The sequence below is a fragment of the Solanum lycopersicum genome, chromosome 10 (assembly GCF_036512215.1).
Source record: "Solanum lycopersicum chromosome 10, SLM_r2.1".
Lineage (NCBI taxonomy): Eukaryota > Viridiplantae > Streptophyta > Magnoliopsida > Solanales > Solanaceae > Solanum > Solanum lycopersicum.
The window spans coordinates 42,990,439-43,011,002 of record NC_090809.1 but is presented as its reverse complement, the minus strand read 5'-3'; the positions used below and the strand labels follow the sequence as shown (position 1 = coordinate 43,011,002).

The following is a 20,564-nucleotide window of genomic DNA, read 5'->3' as shown; positions in this document are numbered from 1 at the left end:
AAGTGTGGGTGCCAGTCGCAGCCCGGATTTGGGTCGTGACAAACTTGGTATCAGAGCATTAGGTTCGTTGGTCTCATCACACAAGAATGAGTCTAGTAGAGTCTTAAGGAACGGTAGGGGGACGCCTTTACTTTTCTTTGAGAGGCTATAAGACTTTAGGAAAATCCCATTCTTTCTTTCTTTCTTTCGTGCTATTACTTGGGTCCAATTGGTATCTAGGTGATACAAATTTGTATCTGACCATCTTCACTCTATTTCGCAGATGGTTAGAACTAGAGCAACGACTACGCCAGCACCAACACCAGCACCGGCGGGACAGGGTGCGTCTGAGCCAGCCACTGGGGCTGTAGCTCGAGGAAGAGTAACGGCAAGAGGCCGTGGTAGAGGTCGTGGGAGGACGTCCTCTAGGGGAAGAGGACGAGCACCTAGTCCATCTGATACTAGGGCAGTGACTCCTCCACTGACTGAGGAGGTAATAAGAGAAGGGGAGGATGGGGAAAATGAACAAGTGCAGAATGAGGGATTGCCACCCCAGCCTACCCCAGAGATGATAAATCAGGTGCTCGCTTATCTTAGTGGGTTGTTCGATCAGGGTCAGGTACCTCCAGTGTTTTCTGCACCAACACCTCCGGTTTCAGAGCTACAACATGCAGCCACTATGGCTCCTCGTATGGATGCCTCATTGGACATAGGCACGTTTCCACGTCTGACTACTAGGCCTATAATGACAAATGATCAGCATGAACTTTTCAGTAAGTTCTTGAAATTGAAACCTCCAGTCTTCAAGGGTGCGGAATTTGAGGATGCTTACGATTTTCTGGTTGACTGTCATGAGCTACTACACAAGATGGGTATAGTAGAACGGTTTGGTGTTGAGTTCGTGAGTTATCAGTTTCAAGGGAACGCCAAAATGTGGTGGCGGTCACATATTGAGTGTCAACCAACAGAGGCACCACCTATGACTTGGGCCTCATTCTCTAGCTTGTTTATGGAGAAGTATATCCCCTGAACTTTGAGGGATAGGAAAAGGGATGAGTTCTTGAGCCTAGAGCAAGGTAGGATGTCGGTCAATGCATATGAGGCTAAGTTTCATGCATTATCCCGGTATGCCACCCAACTATGTTTCAGTCCACAAGAGTGGATTCGCCATTTTGTGAAGGGGTTGAGGTCAGAGTTGCGGATTTCAGCCTTACAGGTAGCGGCTACTGCAAAATCCTTTCAAGAGGTGGTAGATTTCATGGTAGAGGTGGAAGGAGTGAAGCCAGATGAATTCACCATTGCATCGACATCAAAGAGGTTTCGAAAGGGAGGTGAGTTTAATGGTTCTTACTCTAGAGGACAGGGTTCCGGAGGTTACTCAGTTCGACCCATTCAGTCTTCACTACAGACTGTAGTTGGGGGTCCACCTCAGACTGGTCAACACTTCTCTGAGAGACCTATGCTTGACTCCAGAGAGTATTATGGATGTGGGGAGACTGGACATATTAGGAGGAATTGTCCAAAACAGAGTTATAGGCCCCCAATGGCAAGAGGTAGAGGTGGTCATGGTAGAGGCCGTTATTCTGGAGGACGTGGTGGTCGAGGTAATGGTGGTCACCAAAATGGCCGAGGTGATGGGCAAACTGGAACCACTACATCACAACATGGTAGGGGCAATGGACAGACAAACGATAGGGCCCATTGTTACGCTTTCCCTGGGCGGTCTGAAGCGGAGGCATCTAATGCTGTCATCACAGGTAATCTTCTGGTTTGTGATTGCATGGCTTCTGTATTGTTTGATCCTGGATCCACATTTTCTTATGTATCTTCCTCATTTGCTAATGGTCTAAATTTACATTGTGAATTACTTGATATGCCTATTCGTGTTTCTACTCCGGTGGGTGAGTCTGTGGTAGTTGAAAAAGTATATAGGTCCTGTTTGGTGAACTTCGTGGGGAGCAACACTTATGTAGATTTGGTTATCTTAGAAATGAATGATTTTGATGTAATTCTGGGTATGACTTGGCTTTCTCCGCAATTTGCGATCTTGGATTGTAATGCTAAAACGGTGACGTTAGCCAAGCCCGGGACAGATCCGTTAGTGTGGGAGGGTGACTATACTTCCAATCCGGTGTGTATCATCTCCTTTCTTCGTGCTAAGAAAATGATTAGTAAAGGGTGTTTAGCTTTCTTGGCACATCTTAAGGATGACACTACCCAAGTACCTTCGATTGAGTCGGTTTCGGTGGTCCGTGAGTTTCTGGATGTGTTCCCTGCAGATCTTCCTGGTATGCCACCAGATAGGGATATTGATTTCTGTATTGACCTTGAACCGGGTACTCGCCCCATTTCTATACCTCCTTATAGAATGGCTCCCACGGAGTTAAGAGAGTTAAAAGCCCAACTTCAAGAGTTGTTGAGCAAAGGCTTCATTAGACCAAGTGCATCTCCTTGGGGTGCTCCGGTTTTGTTTGTAAAGAAGAAGGATGGGAGTTTTCGGATGTGCATAGACTACCGACAGTTGAACAAGGTAACCATAAAGAACAAGTATCCTCTTCCTCGCATTGATGACTTGTTCGATCAGTTACAAGGTTCTTGTGTCTTCTCTAAGATTGACATGAGATCCGGTTATCATCAATTGAAAATACGAGCAACGGATGTGCCAAAGACTGCTTTTCAAAAAAGGTATGGGCATTACGAATTTGTAGTGATGTCTTTTGTTCTTACGAATGCCCCTGCTGCGTTCATGAGTTTGATGAACGGGATTTTTAAACCATATTTGGATCTCTTTGTGATCGTATTTATTAATGATATACTGATATACTCTAAAAGTAAGGAGGAACATGAGGAGCATTTGAGAATGGTATTGGAAATGTTGAGGGAGAAAAAGCTTTATGCCAAGTTCTCTAAGTGTGAGTTTTGGCTAGATGCAGTGTCCTTTTTGGGGCACATGGTTTCGAAGGATGGGGTGATGGTAGATCCTTCTAAGATTGAGACAGTGAAGAATTGGGTAAGACCTACTAATGTGTCAGAAATAAGGAGCTTTGTTGGGTTAGCTAGCTACTACCGCCGATTTGTCAAGGGATTCTCTTCTATTGCTTCCCAACTGACGAACTTGACTAAGCAAAATGTCCGATTTGTATGGTCGGAGGAGTGTGAGGAAAGCTTTCAGAAGCTCAAGACTCTATTGACTACTGCACCAATTCTCACCTTGCCAGTGGAAGGTAAGAATTTCATTGTCTATTGTGATGCATCCTATTCGGGTTTGGGTGCAGTGCTAATGCAAGAGAAGAATGTGATTGTTTATGCTTCAAGACAATTAAAAGTTCATGAACATAACTATCCAACTCATGATTTGGAATTGGCTGTGGTAGTGTTTGCATTAAAGCAATGGAGACACTATTTATATAGGGTTAAGTGTGAGGTCTACACGGATCATCGTAGCCTTCAGTATGTCTTTACTCAGAAGGATTTGAACTTGAGACAAAGGAGATGGATGGAGCTACTAAAAGACTACGATATCACTATCTTGTATCATTCGGGAAAGGCGAATGTTGTAGCGGATGCTTTAAGTAGAAAGGCGGGAAGCATGGGAAGTCTAGCTCACTTGCAAGCTTCTAGACGCCCATTGGCTAGAGAGGTTCAGACTCTAGCTAATGAATTGATGAGATTAGAAGTAAATGAGAAGGGAGGATTGTTGGCTTCTGTGGAGGCAAGAACTTCCTTTCTTGACAAGATTAAGGGAAGACAGTCTGATGATGAGAAACTGCGCAGAATTCAAGATAAGGTATTGCGAGAGGAGGCTAAGAAAGCACAAATCGATGAGGAAGGTGTTTTGAGGATCAAGGGAAGGGTATGCGTACCCCGCGTCGATGATTTGATCAACACTATTCTGACAGAGGCTCATAGTTCAAGGTATTCGATACATCCGGGTGCAACCAAGATGTACCGTGACCTAAAGCAACACTTTTGGTGGAGTAGAATGAAGCGTGATATTGTGGATTTTATTGCCAAATGTCCAAACTGTCAACAAGTAAAGTATGAACACCAAAGGCCCGGAGGAACACTTCAGAGAATGCCCATTCCTGAATGGAAGTGGGAAAGAATCGCAATGGACTTCGTGGTTGGTCTTCCAAAGACGATGGGTAAGTACGATTCCATCTGGGTGATTGTTGATAGGTTAACTAAGTCTGCTCATTTCATTCCAGTCAAGGTGACTTACAATGCAGAGAAGTTAGCCAAACTTTACATCTCGGAAGTGGTGCGATTGCATGGGGTTCCACTCTCCATTATATCAGATAGAGGTACGCAGTTTACTTCTAAGTTTTGGAAAACACTGCATGCGGAATTGGGTACTAGGTTGGACCTTAGTATCGCGTTCCATCCTCAGACCGATGGTCAGTCTGAGCGAACGATTCAAGTGTTGGAGGATATGCTTCGCGCATGTGTGATAGAGTTTGGTGGCCATTGGGATAGCTTTTTACCCTTAGCGGAATTTTCATCCAATAATAGCTATCACTCAAGCATTGATATGGCTCCATTTGAAGCATTGTATGGTAGGAGATGTAGGTCCCCCATTGGTTGGTTTGATGCGTTCGAGGTTAGACCTTGGGGTACTGATCTTTTGAGGGACTCGATGGAGAAGGTGAAATCTATTCAAGAAAAGCTTCTAGCGGCGCAAAGTAGACAAAAAGAATATGCAGATCAAAGGGTTAGAGACTTAGAGTTAATGGAGGGAGAACGAGTCTTGCTGAAGGTTTCGCCCATGAAAGGGGTGATGCGGTTTGGTAAAAGGGGTAAGCTAAGTCCAAGGTACATTGGACCATTTGAAGTACTTAAGCGAGTAGGGGAGGTGGCTTATGATTTAGCGTTGCCTATAGGGCTGTCCGGAGTACATCCAGTATTCCATGTGTCGATGTTGAAAAGATACCATGGGGATGGAAACTACATTATTCGTTGGGATTCAGTTTTGCTTGATGAGAATTTGTCTTATGAGGAGGAACCTGTTGCCATTCTAGATAGGGAAATTCGCAAGTTGAGATCAAGGGAGATTGCATCCATCAAAGTTCAATGGAAGAATCGACCCGTTGAAGAAGCCACTTGGGAGAAGGAGGCAGATATGCGAGAAAGATACCCACATCTGTTTTCAGATTCAGGTACTCCTCTTCGCCCTTGTTTTCCTTCTTGCGATCGTTCGGGGACGAACGATGGGTAAATTGGTATCTATTGTAACAACCTGTTTAGTCGTTTTGAGCAGCAGACTTCAATTTTGGAGAAACTGGCAGAAACGACGGACCCCACGACGGACCGTCATGGGCACGACAGACCGTCGCAGGGTCTCGTTTCAAAACACTTAGAAAAAACTGAAAATTAGGTACTGAAATCGACTCTCTGAACTTCGTAACGGAATGGCAGGACGGACCGTCACAGATTCTTCAGAGAAATTGAGTCTCTGAACTCTATGACGGGCAGCAGGACGGACCGTCGCAGGCGCGACGGGCCGTCACAGACTGCGAAATCCCAATCTGGGTCGGATTTCTTGATACGTTTTAAGGGACGTTTTTGACTATTCTTGCCTTAATTATAAAGTTAGTGGGTTAATGTTAATAAGTCTAATTACTTGGTGGGTTAAAAGAGGTAACCTTAAGTTAATTAGTGGGACATTATTGCCATCTTTTATTCTTAATTATATACTAATTAGGGTAAAAGAAAGAGGGTTGGAATAAGAAAAAGAAAAGAACAGAAAGAGAGAGAAGGGAATCGATAGAGAGAGAGACGATCGAGAAGGGGAAACACAAAGCTTTGGAGAAAATTTGCTTGCTTGATCACGAATCTTCAGTGGAGTTAGGTTATGGTTTTCATGCTTTCATAGTAAACTCTTAATAGAGAATGATATGTATTGGTAGTATTGTAAAACCCTGCTATGTGCTTAATTGTATGCATGCATGAACGTGATTATATAATTGTGATTATATTAAGCATGATGAAGTTACTGAATCCCAAATCTTGATAAAAACTTAATCTCTTTTTAATGATGATGCCTTGGTAAGGGAGAAGGCTTGATGACTTCATAGAATGAGATTAGGGGATCGGGTGTCACGAACCGACACGTAGAATTAGGGGATCGGGTGTCACGAATCGACACGTAGATTTAGGGGATCGGGTGTCACGAACCGACACGTAGATTTAGGGGATCGGAGGGTCACGTACCGACACAAGAGGATTAATGAATATGAGGGAGCGGAGTGTCACGTACCGACATAAGAGAAATAAAGATAATGAATCTTGAAAGATGTTAATATACTCAATCTAATGAACATGATTCCCAAATGAGTATGGTATTGAGGCTTGAGTCCTCATGTGTGAACTTGATGGTAATTGTTAATGATATAGTGCTTGTTGTTGCTACATGTTGAGTATCATAGTTGATTTTATGATATTACTTGGTATATATTGTTTTCTATTTTGAGTTGGCCGATGATATCTACTCAGTACCCGTGTTTTGTACTAACCCCTACTTTTATGTTTTCTTCTTGTTTATTTGTGGAGTGCAGCAAACGTGCCATCGTCTTCAACTCAACAGTAATTCAAGCCAGTCTTACTACATCGGAAATTCAGGGTGAGCTAATGCTTCTAGCTTGGACTGGATCTTCTTCTTCAAGTCTTGATGCCTTGAACTTCCGGCATGGACTAGCTTCTTATGTATTTTTAGCTTTTAGAATACTCTTAGTTTAGTCATTTGATCGTAGATGTTCTTGTGATGATGACTTCCAGATTTTGGGGAATAATAGATGTTGAATTTTAGAAGTTAATGAATTGGTCTTTATTTAATGAGTTTAAGTCTTCCGCATTACTTTCTGTTTATATTATATTGAAATGTTAAGGTTTAGATTGGTTGGTTCGCTCATATAGGAGGGTAAGTGTGGGTGCCAGTTGAGGCCCGGATTTGGGTCGTGACATATCTTAATTTTAAAAAATGTAAGACATATTTACAGAATCAATTAATTCTCACTGAATAATTTTTTTTTATAAAAAAGGAGAAGTTGTAACTCCCCAAAAAAGAATTCTCAACATTCATTTATATTTATTATATGTCATGATGAACTATGATTAAAGTTAGAAATAAGAAAATATTGCACCAGGGGAAAAAAGATTTTTCAACTCCTTTTCCCTATTTTTCCTTTTATTTTATTAATTTATAAGAATAAAAGTCACAATTATTTGTATTTATTATCTTAATTTTTTATATTCTTACTAAAATCAAAACTCATCCACATATTTATCTATGAGATCATTGGTATTAACTTTTAACTTCTTTATATTTATATGAAGTGTTTGGAACAAAAAATTTACTTAGTTATTATATTAAATTGATATCTTAGATCTCTTGTGTATTTATTATTTTTAATGCAATTTTATACAAAATGTCAATTAATTAGTAGATGTGACCAGAATATAACTTTTACTTCCTTTCTTGAATTTAGAATTACACGTTCTATACTTTTTTCATATGAAAATTTTGCGTAGATATATAAAAAGTTTAGGCTATAACTTTTATTAATTGCACTAATTGATATGCTCATATTTTAAAGTACTAATTATGAAAAAGTTAAAGTACAAGATTATTATATGAAATCTAAATTAAAATAGCTAAGTAAATTTATAAGCGTAAATAGTATTATATAAAGAAAGCTATCGGTAAAATTGCATAAATAATTTTTACCACCAAAAAATGAGATATCGATGTATTTAAAACTGGCGCATAAAAATATAACTGTATATTGCTCCTAGGTAAAATAGTAATTCTCTTTTTTTTTCTTAACTAATTTTATTTTATTATTTTTGTTCTTTTATATATATATATATATATATATATATATATATATATATATATATATAAAGTGTTAGTGAAAAAACTTACAAGATAAATAAAATTGCAAAATTACAATTGAAAATAAAATGAAGAAATTAATTTATTCAGGCTGAGGCGCGGATATCTCGCTCTCTTTGAGGATATTCAAGCCCACAGAATCAAATGTTTTCACCGGTCCAGCAGTGGTCTTCTTTGACTTGTCCCCTCCAGGGTACAACAGTCTCACAAAGTATAACTCAACAACTCTAGACAAGAGTTGAGAGTCTAAAGCTCCACAAAAAAGAACATCTCCCTTCAACTAATAAGAACTCTCTTTTAGACTAACTTTTTCACTATTTGTTTTCTCTTATATTTTGTGTGTACCAAACCTGATGAAGACCACCACTATTTATACTACAAGAAGTCTACCTAGCAATGAATAGGAAGAAATGGAGATAGTAAATAGTGAAGATAATGACCTTAGGAGTTTCATACGTTACAATAAGAGTTACACAGGTTACAAAGAATAATGGAGGAATTAAGAATGAAATTAAGTGATGGACAATCAATGCTAATGGATGATGTAGAAGTTATCCATTCCAATGTTTATTGGAATGTTTTTATCTCACAATTAATTCAACCAATAAAGAGAAAAGTAATGGCATTACATGACTACCAAGTCAAAGATGAATATCATGATTAAATTAGTAGTTTAAAACACAAATGCCTACCAATGGTCATTCTTATAATTCCAAAATAAAAAAATTTAATATATTAAATATTAATATTAAAATGCTAATAACCTAACATAAAGTTATTTTGGTATGAAAATTTCTTAACTCGCTTTATAACAATTAAATATTAAAAAATATGACCGTGTGAAATACAATTTAATTAACTAGTTCCAAGTAAAGAAGGACAAATTTAAAATATTTATATATAATTACTGTAGATAGAATTAAAATACTTATTTAATCTCTATTAGGACACTACTAATATTGGATGTATCACTAATAAAAGACATAATACATAATTGTACCCTTTACTTTGGTTTCAAATTATATTTATGCTCTTCATCTTTGAATATATACAAATAGACACTTAAATTTGTATAAAGTTGAACAAATAGATACACATGTCCCACATGTCATTCTACAGTCATTTTTTGTCCTACGTGTAGTGTTCCAGGTAAGACTTATGTATTTATTTATTTAAAAGTTGGATAGTTAAACTACATATTTATGCATTATAAAAATTAAAGGTAAAAATTAAAATTTGTAGTCAAATTTAGAATTTAAATATATATGTATTAAGCCTTAATAAGATATGTTCAATCGAACTCTTTGAATTATGAAAAAGTAAAAAAGTGAAGTGAGAGAGTAATTTGTTGGAAGAAAAAGTAACAAACGGTAGATTAGTAATGGCATGTCACGTCATATTCGGAGGAAACAGGACCATTTTTTTAGAAGGATGGTCCAGTCAAAGTTGATACGCAAGCAACAAAGTACAGAATAAATAGGGTTATAGCAGAAGAATAAAAAAAAATAGTAACAGCTGCATTAATATAGGACACAACATTAATGGTTATGGGTATTCAGTTGGAGAATTTTGTGGAGTCGATTAAAGAAACCATATATCAAGATGGACAAAAGCTCGAGTGTTGAGATTGAGATTCGCAGCAAGAAAGCTCGTTGAGAAAACACTCCAAGCTGCTGGTCGTCCTGGCAAGCGTAGCCTTTAGTTTTATTTATTAATTTCGTATTCACCAACAAAACGGAGGTAAATTTCAAAATTTAGAAAATATTGGGTTCAAACTAGTTGTACTTGATTAAATACATTTTACTTTTAACATTTTTCGTTCCATTGAACGCACTCTTCATCGATCGGAAAAGTTGGGCATTTGGACTTCGATTGTGAGGCTAGTCTCGCGCGGTCGCCCCATGACTCTCTATATTTGTTTAAATCTGGGAATATTGTTTACGTAATTGTGAAAAGGAACAAAATTTAGGAAATTTTTGTTAGTGTATTTGTAACTTGAGTCTGAAAAAAAATAGATATCTGATATTTTTCTTTTTACATGAGATCTATCTTTTTCTTTTGAGAACTACTCTCTCTCTTTTTTTTTTTTTTACTTGTCATGTTTTATTTTATAAGAGATAGTTTAATAAATTTTTGGAGCTATTTATGTTAGAATAATTCAATATTTAGATGTTCGAAAACTATTTGAAAAATTCTACAAATTGCAATTTTTCTCTAATAATATATCTTAAAATGTTAGTCAAAGTGTACAGAGAAATAATATACTTGTCTACTATTATTTTAAAATGTTCAATAATACTTGTTTAGTTTATAAAATCAATAATACTACTTAATTTTATACTATGTATCGATTTTACCCTTATATTGATATTGTATAGTATTCTTTTTTCAATGTTTAGATGAAGATGATTTTGTAAAATCACCTCTATCACTTACTATCTCTTAAATCTTGTATGCCAACTCAATAGTAGACCGTAGACAACTATTATTGTGAATAAGATGTTAATTTGAGCGTTGTGACTGCATTAGTAGTTGGTAATGTATTATTTATTTATTGTTACATTAAATATCTTAATTAATGCTGCTAGTCTGTGGCTCTTCTATTATGGGAGTAGGTTTTAAGTTTTAACCCAATAACATTAGAATTTGCATATTGATTGCTGGGGTAGGGCATGTAGAAGCCATATATAGCATTATGGGTGGAACAGACAGGGCAATATGGCGACTACCATTTCTAGAAGAAATGTAACTTTACCACTAGTGTGAAGGAAAAATGATGGAACAAAAAGAGAATTTTAGAAATAAAGAATATAATAGATATAATAAAGTTTTGTAGTTATAATTTTGATAATTGTGCTTGATAGTTATAATTTCATTTGCTATGAATATAGATAAACCAAAAATTTTAATAACATCGAGTGCATAACAAATTTAAAATTTGAATCCAGATCTTAAAATAAAAACACTAAAAAGGCACTCTGACTAGATTTGCACCCAAATCCCACAGGAAAATCCTTAGATTTTACAACAACACAATTGAGCTCTTATGCTCTTTATGGGTACACTGTTAATTATATATTAATTATATATTAATGTACGCTAGTTTTTCAAGATAGATACACATATACAGATAGTTTTTTATTAAGATAAATTCAAAAATGAAATGTTTCTTATTACAAATGGACTTTGTCCTCATTGGCGAGGGAATGCAAGACAAGTGTGATTTACATAGAAGCAGCGCTAGACCTATGTTGGAGTAAGCGAGTTCATATCATAAAAAAAAACTATAAAATATATACATATATTTAGTTTAAAATTATAAGTATAAACAAAATGGACCTCCTTTAAACTAATGACAGCCCTTGGTCCAGCAGTAAAGTGGGTTGTTTTTGTGAAAGTACCCAGATTCGAAGCCAGACCTTTTCTGTGAATTATTTTTCTTCATATATTGAAAAATTCTAGGTCTGCCAAGGTATTAAAGCACCTCTTTTAACTCGTGAAGAGTTAAAAAAGAGAATCTATATTGTTTGATTTTAGATTTGAATTTAGTCAAATTATCTGATAGATTGATATCTTTTTTTTTAATCAAATTAACTTCACCAATATAAATGTTGATTAACTTTTCTTCTCTGGAATATTCTTTGGACGTTTGTTAAATTTGTATAATAATTATGACTTTTCCCAATTTGATTCTTTATCCTTGCACCATTAACCATCGTTTGCATAAATATGTGACTGTGTTATTAAATATTACACTTAATTAGTTGAGTTTGAATGATTTTTTACTATTCTTTTTTTTAAAGAGTACATTTAAATTTGGGAAAAAGGACAATATACTCCCGAATTTTAAGAAATGGTATATATATGTCTTTAGTTTTACTTTGAGACTATATACACTCTTGTCGTTCAATATTCAATGCACATTTGCCCCTTCCACTAACGGCACACTCTTTCTGTACACGTAGCATAATCCTAAACTGCTACTCGATTGATCAATTCTTTTAATCCAAGTCCTAAAATCTGCCCATAACCCAACAAATCCACCAAATTTATGGGTAAAATATACTTTCTAAAATTTAAAGAAAAGACCCAAAATTAGCCGATTATTGGACGGCAAGAGTATATAAAGTCGCAAAGTATCATTTTCAAAAGTTCAAAGGTATATTTGTCCTTACGAAAAATGGTCAAATTACAATTCGAACTTCAACTTGAAAAACATCAAATAAAATTTTAATATTTGATTTTCAGGATCAAATGAGCATTTGTAGTTCAATCTGTAAGTTAGTTGACAATGTATCAAAAACTAGTAAGTGGTGTCACCTAACCAGAGAAATCTTACAGAAGACTACAAAACAGCTATTGATATGTTCAATACAAATTTATTTCCTGTAATGTCATATTGATTTATATTACTATTTCAAAGTGAAAATCTTTTCTTTACGTATATATGTATCCTTCCAGATATACCATCAGGTCTCTTAGGGGACAAATAATCATGAGATAAAATGCAGGGTTATTTCAAATAGTATTCCTACTTTGCAATGATCTCAAAGAGACTATGTAGCAGTAAGGTTTTAATGGTGGCAGATAGTCACACATACAAAAAAAAAATTGAATTTGTTGACTTCTCTGAACTAACCTAATTTGATTAAGGGACTCTTGAATTCCTTTACAGATTTATAATTTTCTTTCAAAAACCTTCAAGAATGATGCTCTTCAGTTGGTGTACTACAATATTTTGGCAATATCAGAACAGATGCAAGTGATTATATAATACTACCATTACTCGAACAAATTGAAAGCTTTACATAACCATTATCAACAAGCTAGCGCACAAACAACCCAAAACTCCATAAGAGTAAAGATAAGCTTTTCTGTTAAACAAAAACGCAAACACCTTACTTACAAAACTATTCAAATCCCCCACCAATTTCACAAATCTTATCCCAAAACCCCTTTTCCACCGGCACAACAGACAATCTAGTCTGTTTAAAAAGCACAAAACCCTTCAACCCTTCATCCTTTTTCATCTCCGCAAGGTCCACAACCCTCCTCATCACACCAACCGCCTTGACATCCACCGCACCACCATCATTATCTGTGTACCATTCACGCGTCACTGAAACAACACCAACTATGCGCCGGGCTTTGGAGCCAGAGTGGTAGAAGAAACAGAGATCTCCTATGTTCATGGACTTTAGATACTTCTGGGCTTGCTTGTTTTTGACTCCATCCCATTTTGAAATGCCGCCATTAGCTTCTTGGTCCTCCCATGACCACTCTCCTGGCTCTGTTTTTAATAACCAGTACTCTGTTTTTCGCCCCATTTTGTTCACCTTTGAACTTCCCTTTGTATTCCTTTTTTATATTATTTGTTTGGGACGGCCAATTTCTTAATGGCGGGAGTTTAACAACTTTGGCGCCAAAAACCAGAAATTGTTAGAAGGATGGTCCAGTCAAAGCTGATACGCAAGCAACAAAGTATAGAATAAATAGGGTTATAGCAGAAGAAAAATAAAATAGTAACAGCTGCATTAATATAGGACACAACATTAATGGGTATGGGTATTCAGTTGGAGAATTTTGTGGAGTCGATTAAAGAAACCATATATCAAGATGGACAAAAGTTCGAGTGTTAAGATTGAGATTCGCAGCAAGAAAGCTCGTTGAAAAAACACTCCAAGCTGCTGATCGTCCTGGCAAGCGTAGCCTTTAGTTTTATTTATTAATTTCGTATTCACCAACAAAACGGAGTTAAATTTCAAAATTTAGAAAATATTGGGTTCAAACTAGTTGTACTTGATTAAATACATTTTACTTTTAACATTTTTCGTTCAATGGAACGCACTCTTCATCGATCGGAAAAGTTGGGCCTTTGGACTTCGATTGTGAGGCTAGTCTCGCGCGGTCGCCCCATGACTCTCTATATTTGTTTAAATCTGGGAATATTGTTTACGTAATTGTGAAAAGGAACAAAATGTAGGAAATTTTTGTTAGTGTATTTGTAACTTGAGTTGAAAAAAATAGATATCTGATATTTTTCTATGTCTTTTTCTTTTGAGAACTACTTTCTCTGTTTGTTTTTTTTAGTTGTCATGTTTTATTTTATAAGAGATAATTTAATTAATTTTTGGAGCGAATTTATGTTAGAATTATTTAATATTTAGATGTTCGAAAACTATTTGAAAAATTTTTCAAATTGCAATTTTTCTCTAATAATATATCTTAAAATGTTAGTCAAAGTGTATAGAGAAATAATATACTTGTCTATATTTACTTGTCTACTATTATTTTAAGATGTTTAATAATACTTGTTTAGTTTATAAAATCAATAATACTACTTAATTTTCTACTATGTATCGATTTTACCCTTATTATTGATATTGAATAGTATTCTTTTTTCAATGTTTAGATGAAGATAATTTAGTAAAATCACCTCTATCATTTACTATCTCTTAAATCTTGTATGCCAACTCAATAGTAGACCGTAGACAACTATTACTGTGAATGAGATGTTAATTTGAGCGCTGTGACTGCATTAGTAGTTGGTAATGTATTATTTATTTATTGTCACATTAAATATCTTAATTAATGCTGCTAGTCTGTGGCTCTTCTATTATGGGAGTAGGTTTTTAAGTTTTAACCCAATAACATTAGAATTTGCATATTGATTGCTGGGGTAGGGCATGTAGAGCCATATATAGCATTATGGGTGGAACAGACAGGGCAATATGGCGACTACCATTTCTAGAAGAAATGTAACTTCACCACTAGTGTGAAGGAAAAATGATGGAACAAAAAGAGAATTTTAAAAATAAAGAATATAATAAAGTTTTGTGGTTATAATTTTGATAATTGTGCTTGATAGTTATAATTTTGTTTGCTATGAATATAGACGAATCAGAAATTTATAAAATATCGAGTGCATAGCAAATCTAGAATTCGAATCCGGATCTTAAAATAAAAACACTAAAAGGGCACTCTGACTAGATTCACACCCAAATCCCACCGGTAAATCCTTAGATTGTACAACAACACAATTGAGCTCTTATGCTCTTTATGGGTACACTGTTAATTATAAGTTAATGTACGCTAATTTTTCAAGATAGATACACATATACACACAATTTTTATTAAGATAAATTCAAAAATGAAATGTTTCTTATAACAAATGGACTTTGTCCTCATTGGCGAGGGAATGCAAGCCAAGTGTGATTTACATAGAAGCAGCGCTAGACCTATGTTGGAGTAAGTGAGTTCATATCATAAAAAAAACTATATGATATACATATATTTGGTTTAGAATTATAAGTTTAAACAAAATGGACCTCCTTTAAACTAATGGCAGCCCTTGGTCCAGCAGTAAAGTGGGTTGTTTTTGTGAAAATACCCAGATTCGAAGCCAGACCTTTTCTGTGAATTATTTTTCTTCATATATTGAAAAATTTTAGGTCTGCCAAGGTATTAAAGCACCTCTTTTATCTCGTAAAGAGTTAAAAAAGAGAATCTATATTGTTTGATTTTAGATTTGAATTTAGTCAAATAATCTGATAGATTGATATCTTCTTTTTTTAAAATCAAATTAACTTTACCAATATAAATGTTGATTAACTTTTCTTCTGTGGATTATTTTTTGGACGTTTGTTAAATTTGCATAATAATTGTCACTTTTCCCAATTTGATTCTTTATCCTTGCACCATTAACCATCGTTTGCATAAATATGTGACCGTGTTATGAAATATTACACTTAATTAGTTGAGTTTGAATGATTTTTTACTATTCTTTTTTTTAAAGAGTACATTTAAATTTGGGAAAAAGGACAATATACTCCCGAATTATAAAAAATGGTATGTATATGTTTTTAGTTATACTTTGAGACTATATAGACTCTTGTCGTTCAATAATCAATGCATATTTGCCCCTTCTGCTAACGGCACACTCTTTTTGTACACGTGGCATAATCCCAAGCTGCTACTCGATTGACCATTCTTTTAATCCAAGTCCTAAAACCCGCCCATAACCCAACAAATCCACCAAATTTATGGGTAAAATATACTCTCTAAAATTTAAAGAAAAGACCCAAAATTAGCCGATTATTGGACGACAAGGGTATATTAAGTCGCAAAGTATCATTTTAAAAGTTCGAAGGTATATTTGTCCTTATAAAAAATGGTCAAATTACAATTCCAACTTCAACTTGAAAAATATGAAATAAAATTTTAATATTTGATTTTCAGGATCAAATGAGCATTTGTAGTTCAATCTGTAAGTTAGTTGACAATGTATCAAAATCTAGTCAGTGGTGTCACCTAACTAGAGAAATCTTACAGAAGACTACAAACCAGCTATTGATATATTCAATACAAATTTATTTCCTGTAATGTCATATTGATTTATATTACTAATTTCAAAGTGAAAATCTTTTCTTTACGTATATATGTATCCTTCCAGATATACCATCAGGTCTCTTAGGGGACAAATAATCATGAGATAGAATGCAGGGTTATTTCAAATCGTATTCCTACTTTACAATGATCTCAAAGAGACTATGTAGCAGTGTCATGACCCAAAACGAGCCGCGAGTGGTACCCACACTTATCCTACTATGTGAGCGAACCAACCAATCTAAACCCCAACATTTCAACCATAATAAACATAATATAATGCGGAAGACTTTAAAACTCATTAATATAACCAATAAATAACTTCTAAAATTTATTAACTATCATCCCCAAAATCTGAAAGTCATCACCACAAGAACATCTATCCTCAAATTACTAAATCTAAGAGTATCTAAGAAGCTAAATTAAATAAACTGCTAGTCCATGCCCGAACTTCAAGGCATCATCATTAACAAAGTGGATTTAAGGTTTAAGATTCACAGCCTTATCTTTCCAATCCATTACAATCACATAATCACATCATGCAAGCACACAATTAAGCATATACAAGACTTTACAATACTATCCAATACATATCATTCGATATTAAGAGTTTACTATGAAATAGCATAAACCAAAACCTACCTCCACCGAAGAATCGCGATCAAACAAGCTATCTTCCCAAAACCTTTGCTTTCCTCTGCGTTCTTCTCTTTCTCTCGCTCGTTTCTCCCTTCTTTTCCTTGCTCTTTTTATTTTTCTTATTCAAACCCTTTTTCTTTTACCCTAATTGTCATATAATTAAGTATAAAAGATGATAAAAATAACCCACTATTTATTTCAAGGTTATCTCCTTTAACCCCCAAGTAATTGAATTATTAACATTAACCCACTAACTTTATAATTATAAGCATGAATAGTCCAAACGCCCCTTAAAAACTTTTAACAGAAATTCGACTCAGTCAGGGTTACGCAGCCTGTGACGGTCCGTCCTGCAGGTCCGTCACAAAGTTCAGAGAGTTAATTTCTGTGGAAAGGTTTGTGACGGTCCGTCGTGCCTACGACGGTCCGTCCTACAGTTCCGTCACGAAGTTCAGAGAGTTAATTCTGTGGAAAGATTTGTGACGGTCCGTCGTGCCAATAAATTTTATTTCTGGAACGACCTGTTTAGTCATTTTGAGCAACAAATTTTATTTCTGGAAAACTGGCCGAGACGACGGATTCCACGACGAACCGTCATGGGCACGACAGACCATCGAGGGGGTCTCGTTCCAAAACACTTAGAATTCTGAAATTTGGGTACTGAAATCGACTCTCTGAACTTCGTGACGGAATGGCAGGATGGACCGTCGTGGGCACGACGGACCATCACAAACTCTTCAAGAAAATTGAGTCTCTGAACTTTGTGACGGAAGCAGTAGGACGGACCGTCATGGGCACGACGGACCGTCACACATCTTCCACAGAAATTAAGTCTCTGAACTTTGTGACAAACCTGCAGGACGGACCGTCACAGCCATGACGGACCGTCACAGGTTGCGTAATCCCAGGCTGGGTCGAATTTCTGTTAAGTAAATTAAGGGGCGTTTTGGACTATTCCTGCTTTAATTATAAAGTTAGTGGGTTAATGTTAATAGTTTAATTACTTGGGGGTTAAAAGATATAACCTTGAGTTAATTAATGGGTTAATTCCTCATCTTTTATACTTAATTATATGCTAATTAGGGTAAAAGAAAGAGGGTTTGAATAAGAAAAATAGAAAGAACAAGGAGAGGGAAAGAGAAACGATCGAGAGAGATACGAACGAAGAGGAAATACAAGCTTTGGGGAATTTGCTTGCTTGATCACGAATCTTCGGTGGAGGTAGGTTATGGTTTTTATGCTATTCGTAGTAAACTCTTAATAGCGAATGATATGTATTGGTAGTATTGTAAACCCTGTTATATGCTTAATTGTATGCTTGCATGAATGTGATTATATAATTGTGATAAAATAAGCATGATGAAGCTATTGAATCATAAATCTTGAAAAACCCTAATCTCTTTGTTAATGATGATGCCTTGGTATAAGAGAAGGCTTGATGAACTAAAGTAATGAGATTGATGATGCCTTGGTATAAGAGAAGGCTTGATGAACTAAAGTAATGTCATTGATGATGCCTTGGTATAAAAGAAGGATTGATGAATGAAGAGAATGAGATTAGTGGAGCGGGTGTCACGAACCGACACGTAGAATTAGGGGATCGGGTGTCACGAACCGACACGTAGAATTAGGAGATCGGGTGTCACGAACCGACACGTAGAATTAGGGGATCGGGTGTCACGAACCGACACGTAGAATTAGGGGATCGGGTGTCATGAACCGACATGTAGAATTAGGGGATCGGGTGTCACGAACCGACACGTAGAATTAGGGGATCGGGTGTCATGAACCGACACGTAGAATTAGGGGATCGGAGTGTCACGTTCCGACACATAGTAGTAGGGGAGCGGAGTGTCACGTACCGACACAAGAGGAATAAAGATAATGAATCTTGAAAGATGTTAATATACTCAATCTAATGAACCTAATTCCCAAATGAGTATGGTATTGAGGCTTGAGTCCTCATGGGTGAACTTGACGGTACTTATTAATGATTATAGTACTTGTTGTTGCTACATGTTGAGTATTGTAGTTGATTTATGATATTATTTGATATATACTGTTTTCTATTTTGAGTTGGCCGATGATATGTACTAAGTACTTGTGTTTTGTACTGACCCCTACTTGTATGTTTCTTTCTTTGTTATTTGTGGAGCGCAGCAAACGTACCGTCTTCTTCAACTCAACCGCAACTCTAGCCAGTCTTCATTACTCCGGATTTCAGGGTGAGCTAAATGCTTCTAGCTTGGACTGGATCTTCTTCCTCATGTCTTGATGCCTTGAAGTTCCGGCATGGACTAGCTTTTTAATTATTTTAGCTCTTAGAATACTCTTAGTCTAGTAATTTGATCATAGATGTTCTTGTGATGATGACTTCCAGATTTTGGGGAATAATAGTTGTTGAACTTTAGAAGTTATTGAATTGATTTTTATTAATGAGTTAAGTCTTCCGCATTGTATTTTGTTCATTATGTTAAAATGTTGGGGTTTAGATTGGTTGGTTCGCTCACATAGTAGGGATAAGTGTGGGTGCCACTCGCGGCTCGGTTTTGGATCATGACATTGACAAAATTGACTGATACAATATGAATATAAATTAATTATTTTTGAAAGATTTCGTAATTAGGTGAATTATGAAGGTTATAAATGTGATAGACTGCTGTTGAACAATCGTTTCATTATGAATCTCAAAGTTGTGATTTCAATTGACTTGGAGATCGATGAGATTGAATAAAACTTGAAAATTAGATGCATCATAGAAGTGTTGTGATTGAGTAAGCGAAATGAGTTATTAATGATTCACTTTTGAGTAGTAAAGTGTTGCAATTTTGATTCGTAAGTCATATTTATTAGTTATTTTAGTAGTTAAAACGATCTATATTTTGTGTATCAGTATAATATTTTGATTTTAATACATAAAACTACAATTAATTAGTTTTTTAGTCGTTATTATAATTGTATGATAAAGTTATATTTATCAGGGTAGTGATTGATTCTTAATTGATTGTATGATACATTAATGAGATGATATTGATAGTATATGCATGAAACATCATATGTAAAGATACATTATTACTAAAGATGCATTGATTGTAAATTATTAGAGTTTGATGAGATTTATCAGTTTTTGTATAAAAAAAAGTAGTAAATAAAAGATATGCAACTAAATCATATATACTTACATGTATTAGATACATTCTAAATATATAATGTGAATGTCTGAATGAGTTATAGCCTTGGAGAGAAGATTTGAGGAGGTATTGATTGTAAACACATCTAATTATTCAATGTTGAAGGTATGTATCGTGATATACATAATTATATATCTACGTAACTAATTTTTAGTATCATTCGGTTGTTTGATCACCATTTCTTTGGGGGAAAAAATGTTATCGCTAACTTTTTATATATGCAGATTTTTTCGTCATTTCAATTTATTTTTTTATTTATAAAGCTAGAAGAAAATATATTGTTTGTATTGAAAACAAAATATGCACTTGAGGAAGATTTCAACTAGATGAAATACCTTGCTCACACACAATTGCTATTTTACAGCAGATAATGTTACAAATATGCAATTCTATTGCTATGATTATTACAAGACTTATGCATTAATAAAATTTATGCGATTTCAGACGCAGATAAAGAAGATTAGTTGATTTTGGACAAT

At 35.3% G+C, this 20,564-nt stretch overlaps 1 protein-coding gene and 1 pseudogene across 1 annotated transcript; one reads left to right on the top strand and one right to left on the bottom strand.

Moving 5' to 3' along the window:
• Positions 1 to 12,633: 12,633 nt before the first annotated feature.
• On the bottom strand, positions 12,634 to 13,352 carry LOC101261468 (uncharacterized). The gene has a single exon (XM_004248732.5). It carries the CDS (start codon positions 13,195 to 13,197, stop codon positions 12,781 to 12,783), a length of 417 nt encoding a protein of 138 aa, XP_004248780.1. The 5' UTR covers positions 13,198 to 13,352; the 3' UTR covers positions 12,634 to 12,780.
• A 73-nt stretch (positions 13,353 to 13,425) lies between these two features.
• Positions 13,426 to 13,915, top strand: LOC101261761 (uncharacterized; annotated as a pseudogene).
• The last annotated feature ends 6,649 nt before the right edge of the window (positions 13,916 to 20,564 follow it).